Source organism: Hipposideros armiger, unplaced genomic scaffold (genome assembly GCF_001890085.2).
Source record: "Hipposideros armiger isolate ML-2016 unplaced genomic scaffold, ASM189008v1 scaffold_129, whole genome shotgun sequence".
Lineage (NCBI taxonomy): Eukaryota > Metazoa > Chordata > Mammalia > Chiroptera > Hipposideridae > Hipposideros > Hipposideros armiger.
Genome location: NW_017731479.1, coordinates 1,886,623 through 1,899,382, shown reverse-complemented (window position 1 = coordinate 1,899,382; position 12,760 = coordinate 1,886,623). Strand labels below are relative to the sequence as shown.

Here is a 12,760-nt window from a genome sequence, read left to right as displayed (position 1 = left end):
CAGAGGTTAGGAGCCCTGCCCAGATAGGTGGAGTGGAGTGCCAGCTCTCTCTCCTCCTTCTGTGTGATATCAGGGAAACGCCTACCCTCTCTCAGCCTAAGTTTCTTCACTTATAGAGTCACAAGAGAACCTATGACCTTCACTGCTTATGAGGATTAAAGGAGAGAGAGTGTGTCTGGCATGTCACCTCCTTTAATGAATCAGAATTCTCAGTGGTATTCAGAACACAGTTAGGCGAGACCCCCATCTTGGCAGCGTTTGCTCTTTCCTTGGCTGGGAGCTGGGAGTGGAGATGGGAAGGACAGCCTTGCCTATGAGTCTCAGTTGTGGGATCTGTCCATTGGGGTGGCAGCTCGGCTCTTGACCCCACACTTGGCTTTACAGAAAGTGGTGACAGCCCTTGACCGGACGTGGCACCCCGAGCACTTCTTCTGTGCCCAGTGTGGCGCCTTTTTTGGTCCTGAAGGTACAGACCAGCAGACTAGCTTGCTGCCCCTTGGGGAGGCAGGGCTTTGCTGATCACGAATCGGGGGGGGGGCCTCCACCTCCAGGGGGCCTAACCCTGCCCCCCAAACCCCACTCCTTAGGGTTCCATGAGAAAGACGGCAAGGCCTACTGCCGGAAGGATTACTTCGACATGTTTGCTCCCAAGTGTGGCGGCTGTACCCGGGCAATCCTGGAGAACTACATCTCGGCCCTCAACACCCTGTGGCATCCTGAGTGTTTTGTGTGCCGGGTAAGGAACCCTTGTCCCCGCATCTGGAGGCCCCCGGAAATGGGCAGTGCGGAGAGAAGGGCCCCCTCACTGTGCTCTCCAGATCCAACTTGGTGGCCTCATTTGGGGTTATTAATGGGGTGAGAGGCAGGGGTACACTTCCTCAAGTCCAGGGGTTTCCTGGGACTGGTTATGTTCGGGAGAAGGGCATGTGAAAATTAAATGAGACAATGCAAGCATTTAACAGCCTCCATGGAAATGAGCATTGGTTTCCAAACTGCAATCTGGGGGGTGATGGGGGCCCACAGATGTGATTAGGGATCCAGCAAGGGCCTTCTGACCAAATGAGTTTGGGAACAGTGTTCACTGCAGGACTTCTCAGGGCCTTTTATACCTAAATGTGCATGTAACTCTCCACATGGGAATCTAGGATGCAGAGCTTGACCTTGGGACCCCTTTTTCAGCACCAGGGTTTTGGGGCACACTGTTACAGCTTCCTGGTTAAGTGCCCAGGAGCCAAACCTATGTTTGAATCTAGTCTGTGCAGCTTAGTAGCTGCATGACCTTGGGCAAGTCACTTGACTTCCATGCCTCAGTTGCCTCCTCTGTTGGGAGAGTTCAGTAGTGTTTAGTGTAGCACCTGGCACGTAGGAGGTGCTTAGCAAGTGGGAGTCCTCATGAGTGTGACCATGACTGTCTCCTGCCCCGGGCTGAGCCCCCTTCCCTCCGCCTCACCCTCTCTTCCACTTGGCAGGAGTGCTTCACGCCATTCGTCAACGGCAGCTTCTTCGAGCACGATGGGCAGCCCTACTGTGAGGTGCACTACCATGAGCGGCGCGGCTCGCTGTGCTCCGGCTGCCAGAAGCCCATCACGGGCCGCTGCATCACCGCCATGGCCAAGAAGTTCCATCCGGAGCACTTCGTCTGTGCCTTTTGCCTCAAGCAGCTCAACAAGGGCACCTTCAAGGAGCAGAACGACAAGCCTTACTGTCAGAACTGCTTCCTCAAGCTCTTCTGTTAGGCGCCCTCGTCCCTTCATCTGCCCTGCCCCCTGGCCCAGCCTTCCCAACTGCTACTGTGACCCAGAGGCCTCGCCCAGGGGTGAAGGGCCAAGCCCGACTGAAACTGGAACCCGTGTCCTCGGCTGTGCAGGGTGGCAGAAGGGCCTCGAAGGGTCCTGCCTGCTTTACTTCCCTCCCTGCCAGAGCCTCTGGGCGTCCTCCCACCTCCTGCAGCTCTCCCTAGGCTGCCAGCTCTTCATCTTCGGAGGTGGGGGGCTGGAGGGCCCCACCCCACGAACCTGCCTGGCCAGGCCAGCACCCCACACTGGAGCCATCTCTTACTCATATTTCGGCAGTGTAGCCAGGGGGAGGGCAGACAGGGTCAGATGGGGTCTCTTTTTATCCTTATTTCCCCCTTGACCTAATTATCCTTGTTCTGAGAGTATTGGGGGACACCTGACTCCCTCTAGACAATGCCAGCATAAATCCATCCATCCAAGGGTCGAAGTGCCCAGAGGCTGCGAAAGGCTCCTTCCAGTCTCCCAAGGCCTGTGTGACTGCACCCCACCCCCCATAACTGCTCTGATTCTACTGAGACAGGCCTCGCCAGCAATAATGTTTTATAGTCACTTCCTCCGTCTCTGGGGATGGCGTGAGGTGGGGCATTTCACCTCGTGCCTGGACACTGTACCGACTGATTTCTACACTGAGGTTTGAATTCGTATCGTCTGAGTTGCTTTTACTTCTCTATACAAAATGATTTTGAAGAGATTTTAAAGACATCCCCTTTTGTATTCTCCTCCTCGTCCACTACCACTGGTCCTGACGGTGGCTGTGGCCTGGGGTTTGCCTTGTACTGAGGGCTTGGGATGGGAAAGCAATTTGTATTTTATTTTTTCTTAGCATAAGCAGGTGAACTGGGAGCAGCTCTGAGTCCCCCCTTCTGTAACTTCATGGCTCACCAGGACTGTTTTATAAACTGCTGTATTTTGAAACCCCTTCCTTACTACCCAGGCCAGCAAGCCCTTAACCGAAACTAGCCTAAGGGTATCTTGCCCTTGGAGTCCTAGAAGTCTGAACCTCATCCATCCTGTTCCTGAGGGAGGAGAAGGGGAAAGTACACTTTGGGGGTGCTGTTTCCTGGCTAAGCCATTGGGAGTGCCTGCTCTCCTGTGAACTCTTTGGCATCAAAAAGAACCCACGGAACATTCTCTGCCTCCTCAGTGCTTCCCTGGGGCTCCTCCTGCCTTCTCAGGAAAGCTGGTATCTGATTTTGACCATTGGTCTTGTTGATTCCACTGGGTGCATCACTTCGCCAAATTTCCTGCACCAGAGGTCTGGGGAAAAGGGCCCAGGTTATTGCAAGGTCACCTGATGGGATTCTGTGCAGATGGACAGGATCCTGCTGAAGCCATGGGAAGCCCCAGAGCTTTCTCCGCCAAGGATGAAACAGGAGCAGGCAGGCCTGGGGTTCCTGGGCAGCAGAATGGGGCCCCAGTGGGGTGTAAAAAAGTAAGATCCAGACCACTCTGTTAGCCTCCTAGCAGTGGCTGAGTTCCCTGGGGTCTCAGAAGAGGGTCCCTCCTTCATGGCAGGGCTGGGAGCAGCCATGTCCGGGGAGGTCAGCTAGACCCCTCTAAAGGTCTGATGTCTCCATTTCCACCCATAGGCCTTATTGCTCTGTTTACAGTGACCTGCCCCAGGCCTCACCCCTAGAGGACTAGGGTTTCTGGGGTCCACTCTCCGGGTCAATGGTTATTTGATGATTTGATTTTAAGTTTTTTCTCTGTAAACTTTTAACCTGGCTTTTCCCCATTTCAATTCCTGTGATTTATGCCAATAAAGTTTGCCATTATTTTGACCTTGCCTAGTGCCTTTTCTTTGTGGTCTGAGATCACAGCTTAGTCCCAGAAGAGACCAAACCCTCCCCAGACTCACAAGGACCACAGTTTGAGGGTAAATCATGGACATTTCTCTTACTTGAGGCAAAAAGCCCTGAGGATGGGACCCCTGCCCCACAAGACACTCATCTGTGGCCACAGGTCCTCCTGGCTCCCTGTATGAGCTTTGTTTTTGGGAGAAGCCTGGGGAGTAGCCTTATTGGGCCCTGTGGGAGTGGGGGTAGGGGTGCATGCTTTCCCATGATGCCTGGAGGGCATCTTTACATAGGCCTGTGGGTGGCCTTACACTCGCAGATGGGGAAAGAGGCTCAGAGAGGAGAACCAACATGCACAAGACAAACCTCTGAGTGAGCACAGACAGGATGTGAACCCAGGGCCTGCCTCTGCCTGTGGTCAGATGCCGCCGCCCCCACGTGCTGGCACAAGACTCGGTGTAGAACCTCCCCCACTGAAGGAAGCGGATTTAACCTTGACTATTGTTCTCTACTGCCTCCTGGTGGTCATGTTAATATTTGCATGCTTCTTGCTCTTGTCAGAGCCAGAGCTCCAGTCCTGGGCCCTAGGAGAGCTTCCTGGACAGTTTTGTTACCCCTTAAGCTTTCAGTTTCCCTGTTGTTTGGAATGGTCCTCCAAAAGCTGCATGTTGAATTCTAGTCTGAACCCTGCGCATTTTACAGTGATCTCAGAAGTGAAAATTACCTTTAACCCTCACCCAAGGATAAGCACAGTAAAACCTTGGATTGCGAGTGACTTGGTTTGCGAGTGTTCCGCAAGACGAGTGAACATTTCTAATACATTTTAACTTGGTAAACAAGCAATGTTTTGCAATACGAGTAGTTTGTTTCTGGAACAAATGCTCGCAAACCAAGGTATTACTGTATTTGGTTTATTCTTCCAGGCCATGTCGGATTATTTTATTTACAGAAATGGATATGGTACACTTCCTTGTAATTTGCTTTTTCACCCAAGTGTACTCTGTGAGTATTTTCCCATGTCAATAAATAGACTGCTGCATCGTTTTTTAATGGGTTCATAGTACTCCAATTAGAGATGATATTTATACCATCAGAGCAGGGATGTTCTTGGAAAGGTACCATGTTGAGTTATGTGTATACTTGGCAAATGCATTTAGGGTGAGACACTTTCAGGGTTTGGAAGGGACTATAGCATAGTGAGGCCCATGAGCTTTGAACTTGCTCTGAGATTTCAGTTCTGAAGGCATCATTTACTGACTGAGGGACTTGGGCAAATTATTTAATCTCTGTGAATTTTCTCATCGATAAAGCGGAAATACTGAAACCACTTCCTCAGGTGATTGTTGCAAAGATTAACAGCGGTAATGTGCACAAAGTAACCTGGCACAATTTGCTGAGCGTGCAGTAATACCTAGTCATCAAAAAGGGATCTTAGCAGTAAACTCCAGCAGTTCTGGAAACCCATTCATCATCAGAGGCACTAGGAGGCTTTAACACAAAATACAGAGATTTCTAACTTGGTCAAGTGCAAAGGGTGGAGATAGGGAGAAACCCTTCTGCCTTAGGATCTAGGCTTGTTTTAAAAAAAGTATTCATACAGCACAATTGTCCAAATAAACGTTGAATGAATGTATAATAAAAGAAGCTAACATTTAATGACTTCCTCCTGCATTCCAGGAACTGCGTTATGTCTTAACACATATCTCATGTAATCCTCATAACAACTCTAGACTGTGGATACATTCCCCATTTACAGATAAGCAAAGGGAAGCAGAGTGTCTGCAAGGCGAAACCACTTCCAAGATGACATAGATAGCAAGCAGCAGAACAAGGATATGGAAACAGGTCATCTGACTGCAAACCCTGCGTTCGTTCATTCAGCAAGTATTTATTATATGTCTACTATGTGCTAGGCACAAGGCAAAAATTTCTGCCTTGTGGCGCTTGTATTCTTGCAGAGACAAACAACAATGTAATAAATGAATTATATAGTGTGTTAGAAGATGGAAGTGCTACGGAAGAAATAGAGTAAGGAGAGAAGTGGGAGTGGATTCTTTTTTATTTTAATTATTTGGTAATTTTATTTTATTTTATTTTTTATTTTATTATTATTATTTTTTTAGCTGAGCCATCCTGCTACCTGTTGGCAGCTCAGCGGCTGCTCAGCTCGGGCTGGACTTGAACTGCTGTTGCTCAGAGCTCAAACTCTTGAGCGAGCTCTTAACCAACGGAGCCACTCGACCAGCCCTTATTTGGTAATTTTAAATAGGTAATCAGGGTAGGCTTTGTTGAGCAGGTGATATTTGAGCCAAGATTTGATTGATGGAGGTATTAACTCTTCTGGATATCAGCAAGGAGACTTCCAGGAAGAGGGAATAGCTAGTGTAATAGCCCTAAAGCAGGCACATCGTCTGGCTGGAAGGGAATGAATCGGTAGAAAAATAGATGAGATTATAGGGGTAGAGTTGGGGAGCAGATCATGTAGGGCCTTGTAGGCGGTTTAAATTTTCGGCTTTTTACTTTGAGGGAAAGGGGAGCCTTTGAAGAATTTTGAGCAGATGAAGAAATGATCCGAAACTTGGGTTTTAAAGGGTCTTTTTGCTTTGGTAGGGCTTTGAAGAACAAAGTGTACAGGAGACAAGAGACCATTCTGTTTGTAAAGCATGTACAATTATTTCTTAGCTCCACCTCATCCTCTTTAGTTTGCGACATGGACAGGTGGGGGGCGGGGGAACGGTTACTCGTAGTTTACAAACTCTAGCGCCTACACGAAAGCAGCTCCAGTCCAGCAGAGGGAAGCAGCTCTGAGAAAGCTCCTCCAACACAACCCCTCCTTCTTAACTTCCTTACCTAGAGGCGGGTTCCCGTAAGCTGGAGTGGCAGCGATATCACCCAATGGCTGCCTTTATCAGTTCTGCTTTGCCAGACAAGAGTCGGCGCCAGCCAATAGGCCGGGGCACTGTCTGCGGCTTATGATTGGCCAATTTGTTCGCATATAAAAGTCGCGCGCCGACGTGCGGCCCTTCTCTGGCCAGGCGTCCTCGTGAGAGGTTCGTGTGGTTGCGCAGTGGGGACTTGCTACGGGAAAAATGGGCGTCTTTCGGCGGGGGCGACTTGGGGACCCTGGAGTTCAGGCCTGTTCGGCCTGGGGTCTCGGCGGCAGCTCGTGCTCCCCAGCTGGCGGCGGCGGCCTCAGGCCAGGCCCGCGGGCGCTCACGCGTGGCCTGCTCGGCCTAGGCCGCGCGTCTGGGAGCCCGGCGGGGCGGTGGGGATGCGTGTTAGGTGTCTGAGCTCTTTTTCTCTCTTTAGTGACATCGTCTTTAAACCCTGCGTGGCAATCCCTGACGCACCGCCGTGATGCCCAGGGAAGACAGGGCGACCTGGAAGTCCAACTATTTCCTTAAGATCATCGTAAGTGCGGGGTGGGTCGCGGCCACCCATTATGCTACCCCGGCTCCGGGCACTGACAGGGACAATCAGCTGCCCAGTGCTGAGCGCATACTAGGTGTCAGCTACTGAATGAAGTCATTTTAGGCAAATCTCACTTAATCTTAAAAATCTCCCGAGATCTATGGTCCCCTTTCCCTCTTGTTGCAGATAAACAGGCTAGGGTGGTTACGTGGCTCCTAAGATAACATTTGTACTCAGGTCTGTCTGGTTTCTAAATATGGCTCATTAAACTTTTACTCCTGCTTCCATCTTTGGGGGACGTCTGAGGCAATGAGTGACTCAAAACAAGTTGTGGCATATTTATGTCTTGTCAGTCAGGAAACCCAGTGTCCAATTAATGTTAATCTTTAGGAAGGCCTTGATGTGGGTCTACCCTGCCCAGAAATTCTGACCATGCTGCCCTTCATGCATTAGGATGCATTGTGGAGCTTTGTCTTAAGTCCTTCCCCCGTTTATCATGAAGGTTTTCAGACAACATTTAGCAGAAATGTACAATAATCATATCCACAAAGGAACTTCAAGTGATGCTCTTTGTTCTATTTGCTTTATGTTGTGTTTTGAATGCTATAAATCTAACCTTACTTGGAACAGGGTTGTTGTTTTTTCTTTTTTCCTCTGTTAGCCGTCTTAATCAGACATTTTTAAAAAATCAATTTTTCATCATTCACACTCAGCAAGCCTTTGACAAATCTAGCAGTGCTACAACTCAGGTGGCTCCTAGTAGGAGGAATGGGCCCAATCTCTGAGTCACTTGAAACGCGTAGAAGAAAGGGGAATAAGGTGGAAACCAGCTATTGNTTATTAGAATAGACATAAAGACAAGTGCACGTATCGTAAGTGAATAGCTCACTGGATGACTGTAAACTAAACACACCTGAGCAACCAGCGTCCAGATCCAGAAGCAGAATAGTCCCAGCACGCCAGCACCGCCACTCGATAGCATGTTAGATTTTGAGGCCATTTGTATTGCCTTTGTTTCATTCATTTAACAGATGTCCACCTGAGAGTTTTGCTGTACCAGGTGTTTTCCGAGAGTCCTATTTTGCCGTTACTTTTTCCTCTCGGGAATTCTCTGTCAAATAAATGGGGTCTGTCCAGTGGGCAGAGATCGTGTCTGACAGAGTGCCTGGCTGGAGCAGATGCTCGCGAAGCAGTTTTTATTGACTGATCTCTGTGTGATGTTTGGTTTCAGAGCTGCCGGAGGGAGCAGTGAAAGGGCTCTGCAAGTTATTCTGCTTGACTCTGCATCGGTACAGGTGAGTCCCAACAAAGGCCCAGGGTCTGGAACACTTTGTGCAGAGAGGTGGTTCGAGCCCAGTCTTTAGAGCCTGACATTCTGAATCCAAATATGGGTCCTGTCATGTCCTAGCTGGTGGATCCTGGCCAAGGTGTTCTTCCCTTTTCTGATCCCTTGACCTCTCTGTACCTCAGTTTCCTCAACTGCAGACTGGGCATGATGCTCTATCATCTACCTCATAGGTGGTGGCTAGTAGGTGTAAAGTGCCAGAATAGTGCCAGTCACGCCATGAATGCTCAGTCTGTGCGCTGTTATCAGTTGTGCTTGTGAAAGTCCTTGGCCTTGGCCTTGGTCTTACATCCTTCATGGCTCATTTGCCCTCATTAGCTACTTCCAGAATTCCTGAAGGTATAATAGATTTATCTAGTTATTTCCTAATCCCGTCATCTATGACCCCCTGGAATCCAGTGCAGCCCGATTTTTTTGAGGAGACCAGCACTTGGCCTGAACCCTCTTGTCTTTGCACCATGTCTACGTGTTCACCCTTCTCTTGATCCTCATGCTAGAGATGCAGCCTCCCGCAGGGCCCTGCACGCGGCCATCCAGCAGCTGGCTGAGGCCCAGCCAGAAGCCACTGCTAAGAACCTTCTACACTCTCTGCAGTCTTCAGGCATTGGCTCCAAAGCAGGTGTCCCCAGGTGAGATGTGACGGTGGTGGCCCACTGGGGGTTGGTGGAGTCTTACTCGGGAGAACCTGGTGCTGGTGAGCTGCATGGAGTAGGTGTGAGCATGTCCGTCTCTTTCCCTTTGCAACTCTGAATGACAGTTTGCTTTTTGAATGGAGGGTGGAGCCAAGATGGCTGACCATTTTGAGGGGAAAGCAGTTGCCCACCAGGCAGTGAATGGGAGAAGGCATCTCTTTGTTTTTGTCTCTATAGTTGTGAGTGCTAAGAGATGGCAGTTTGGCTGATGAGGCCTGCACTCCTTGTCCTGAATTGTCACAGATGGTTTCTGGGGAGCTGGTTTCAAGGTCTGCCCAGGTGTAGGTCATGGGAGGGGCCTACACACCAGGCAGGGCCTTGCGGTGACCATTTGTCTTTAAGATGGAGGCTGCAGTCTGCACTCACCTCTTGCCTCCCCTCCCCTGCCCTCTGCAGTAAGAGCAGCGGCTCTGCCGCCTTGCTGGCCCTGTCCTGGACCTGTCTTCTGGTGCGCATTGTCTTTCCCTCGAGAGCCAAGCGGCAGGGAGACATCTGGAACAAACTGGTAGGTTCCTCAGGTCTTGGGAGTAGCAATGGTCAGCTCTCTGTAGAGCGGGGGCATGTTCAAGCACCTCCTCTCGGTGGTGGGGACCAGGCACTTTGAACTGTNTCTTAACCAACACGCCACTCGGCCGGCCCCGAACCTCTCTTTTTTAAAAACCTGTTTAGGGTCTCGGGAACACATTTTAGGAAATGCTGAGCACATGAGTCATCTTGATTTTGTACCATAGCTGAGGGCTGTCCCAGTGATCTATTGGGGTGTGTAAGACTAGCTTGTTTTCATCGAATAAATCCAAATTAGTTTTTGAGTTTCCTTTTGTTGTATTTTTTTTTTAAGAGATTTTTTTGGGGTGTTGGGGGAGGGAAACAGCCAAGCCATTGTCCCCCAATTCTAGCTGTGGAGGGCACAGCTAGCTCAACACCAAGTCCAGTTGTCGTCCAGCCGCCCGTTGGCAGCTTGTTGCTGCTCAGCTCAAGGTGCTGTGCTCAATCCCAGCCGCAGGTGGGTGCAGCTCACCATCCCATGCAGGAGTTGAACTGGAAACCTTGTTGCTGTGGGCGCAGCCCACCATCCCATGTTGGGGTCGAACTGGAAACCCTGTTGTTAGGAGCCGTGCTCTCACCAACTGAGCCATCCTGCCACCTGCTGGCAGCCCAGCGGCAGCACATGTCAGGCACAGCTCACCAGCCCATGCGAGAATCGAACCAGCAACCCTATTGCTCAGAGTTTGCTCTCAACCAACTGAGCCACTCGGCTGGCCCCCTTTTGGTGTATTTTTGCTACATGGCAGTGGTTCTTACAGTGTGGTCCCTAGGCTGGTAGCACCAGCATCCCCTCAGAACCTGAGATGCAAATTCTCAGCTCCACCCCAGCAACTCGGATTCCGAAATCCTGGGCCTGGAGCCCAGCATCTGTGTTTTAACAAGCCCCCTCGGCCATTCCATTGTTTGCTGAGGGTCGAGACCCATGGCTTCTATATAGAGTTGGGTCTCCCTTTCATTCAGCTTTCACTTCTTATTAGTCAAGAGCCTACTTTCTACCAGTCTTTCATGCAAGTTCTCATTTGCTGCTTCTGATCTGTCGCCTGGTAACATACCCACGCTTGTTAAAGTTGTGTGTAAATGAAGTAAATTGCTCTTTGTGAGCTTCTAAGAGATTCCCCCGTGTATTAATGCTTTAGCGTCTGACTTTTATGGCACCTTCAAAAGTCTTTCTGGTCACTTTTCTCAACAGGGTTCTAGTTACTAGCTGTACACACCTGAACCATATTGGTAAATGACTACTGAATACTACACTTTTCCCTAGTTTATAGAGTAAGGCAGCAGTTCTCAACCTGTGGGTCGCGACCCCTTTGGGGGTCGAACAACCCTTTCACAGGGGTCGCCTAAGACCATCGGAAAACAAAGATATTTAAATTACGATTCATAACAGTAGCAAAATTACAGTTATAGAGTAGCAATGAAAATAATTTTATGGTTGAGGGTCATCACAACATGAANTCCTGCTGCTGCTGCGGCCCCAGCCAAGGTTGAAGCAAAGGAAGAGTCGGAGGAGTCGGACGAGGATATGGGATTTGGTCTCTTTGACTAATGCCCAAAAAGCAACCAGCACAGCCAACTTGATTTGTGAAACAAGGAAAATAAAAGGCTTACTTCTCTTAAAAGTCTCTGGACTCGACATTTTGTGTATTTTGAGGTTTACAGTATTGTGTGCTAGAAACTAAAGCCATGGTAAAATCCTAGAGCTTTATTTGGTGTTGACATACAAAGTACTTCTTTATTGAGTGAATTACTGTTCTCCTAGCATCTGATACTTTTTCTAGGCCCAGCTTTAACTGTATTTTTATTATACCAGAATTCTTATTTCTGTGGCCCCTTGCCCAGTAGCCTGTGGGTCTAAGATACTTTTAAGTAGGTTTAGTGTCAGTTGAGATAATCACTCAATGAGTACCCGAGTTTTCCAAACTGGATAGTGCTCCAATTCATGATGAGTAAGTAGGTGGTGACCATTTAAAGAGAAAACATCTGATTGCTGAAAGGGTGGGTGTTGAGAATCGTACAAATCTGTACTGGGTGATGATGTAAATGCATTTGATGAAACTAGGTCTCTCTCTCGTCAAAAGTTTGAAAGCCATTGCTAATAGGCCAGCAACTAAGCTGTGCAGACCCCATTCTCTAAACTAGTCTGTAATATACGGAGTTGACATCTGCACAATAAAATTCAGACAACTCTGAACCATGAGGCTGTTCCCTACCTCCAGGCTGCCACCCTCTAGCCTTAGGTTAAGCTCTCAGCCTAGAGCATCCCCTCCAGCATTTCCCCTGGGCAGGCTCCTCTCAGCTGAACCCTTCCCTGACAACCCCCCCCCCCTTGTTTTCTATAATAACATAGGTTGTCCACCACTGTGTTAAGGTTCTTTGGAAACAACACACTAGTTCGCTGTCTCCCTTTTACCTAGTTCAGTTCCTGCCATAGAGGAAACGTTTCTCTAAAGAAGGGTCTTCGCTCAAGAGAGGCCCACGTGGGTGGAGTGCGGGCTGGACCTGCGGACCAAGTGGGTTGGAGGATGCAGGGCGGTCTCACTGCGTTACAAATCCTCAAGAGACTCGTTTCCCACGAGTACTGGCTGAGAAGGGCACCGGGATCCCGGGGCTGAAGAGCGGGTCCTGGGGAGGAAGCCTTGATCGTCCCCGGCGCGGGCTCAGGCTATGGATCCCGCTGCCCCATCCGAGCCCGGGCAGTGCTGCAGTGACCGCCGTCCCGCCCGGGGGCGCCAGGCCCTGGCCCCAGCGCGCTGCTGGCCTCACTCTGCCGCGTGGGCCCGCGCTGTGACCCGGAAGCACTCCGGAAGCGGTTCCGGAGTCAGCGCCGGTAGGATGGCGGCGGACACGCAGGTGAGGCGGGCAGTTGTGGGGCCAACGCGGCCAGCGAGTGAGCGCGGACGGCGGCTGCGGGGCCGGACCGCTCGTGCCGCTAGCCTAGAGATTCGGGGGGCGGCAGCTGCGGAGGGCGCAGCGTCGAGGCCGCCTCGGTCCGGCTCCTCACGGCCCCGTCTGCGGGTCCGGCCCGGCCCCCGGCCGGGGCGGCGCAGACAGACTCCGGGCTCGAGTCAGGGTCTCCGGCCTGGGTTTGGGCAGCTGGAGCCCAGCGAGGCCCTTCCCCGACCCTGAAGTAGCAGAAGTTCACCTTCCCGAGACTCTGGTCCATTTCTACCAAGC

At 50.5% G+C, this 12,760-nt stretch overlaps 2 protein-coding genes across 2 annotated transcripts in view; both read left to right on the top strand.

The window, feature by feature from the left end:
• LOC109386147 (paxillin-like) overlaps positions 1–3,582 on the top strand; it is a 9,008-nt gene extending 5,426 nt beyond the window's left edge. The window contains exons 2-4 of the mRNA XM_019649059.1: positions 235–466; positions 588–736; positions 1,470–3,582. Of these exons, the coding sequence (XP_019504604.1) occupies positions 235–466; positions 588–736; positions 1,470–1,736 (648 nt within the window). The 3' untranslated portion in view covers positions 1,737–3,582. The remainder of the gene's footprint in view (positions 1–234; positions 467–587; positions 737–1,469) is intronic.
• GCN1 (GCN1 activator of EIF2AK4) overlaps positions 1–12,760 on the top strand; it is an 83,319-nt gene that overhangs the window by 12,083 nt on the left and 58,476 nt on the right. The window contains 3 exon segments of the mRNA XM_019649093.1: positions 8,235–8,298; positions 8,846–8,977; positions 9,437–9,545. The gene's annotated coding sequence lies outside the window, so the exon portion shown is untranslated.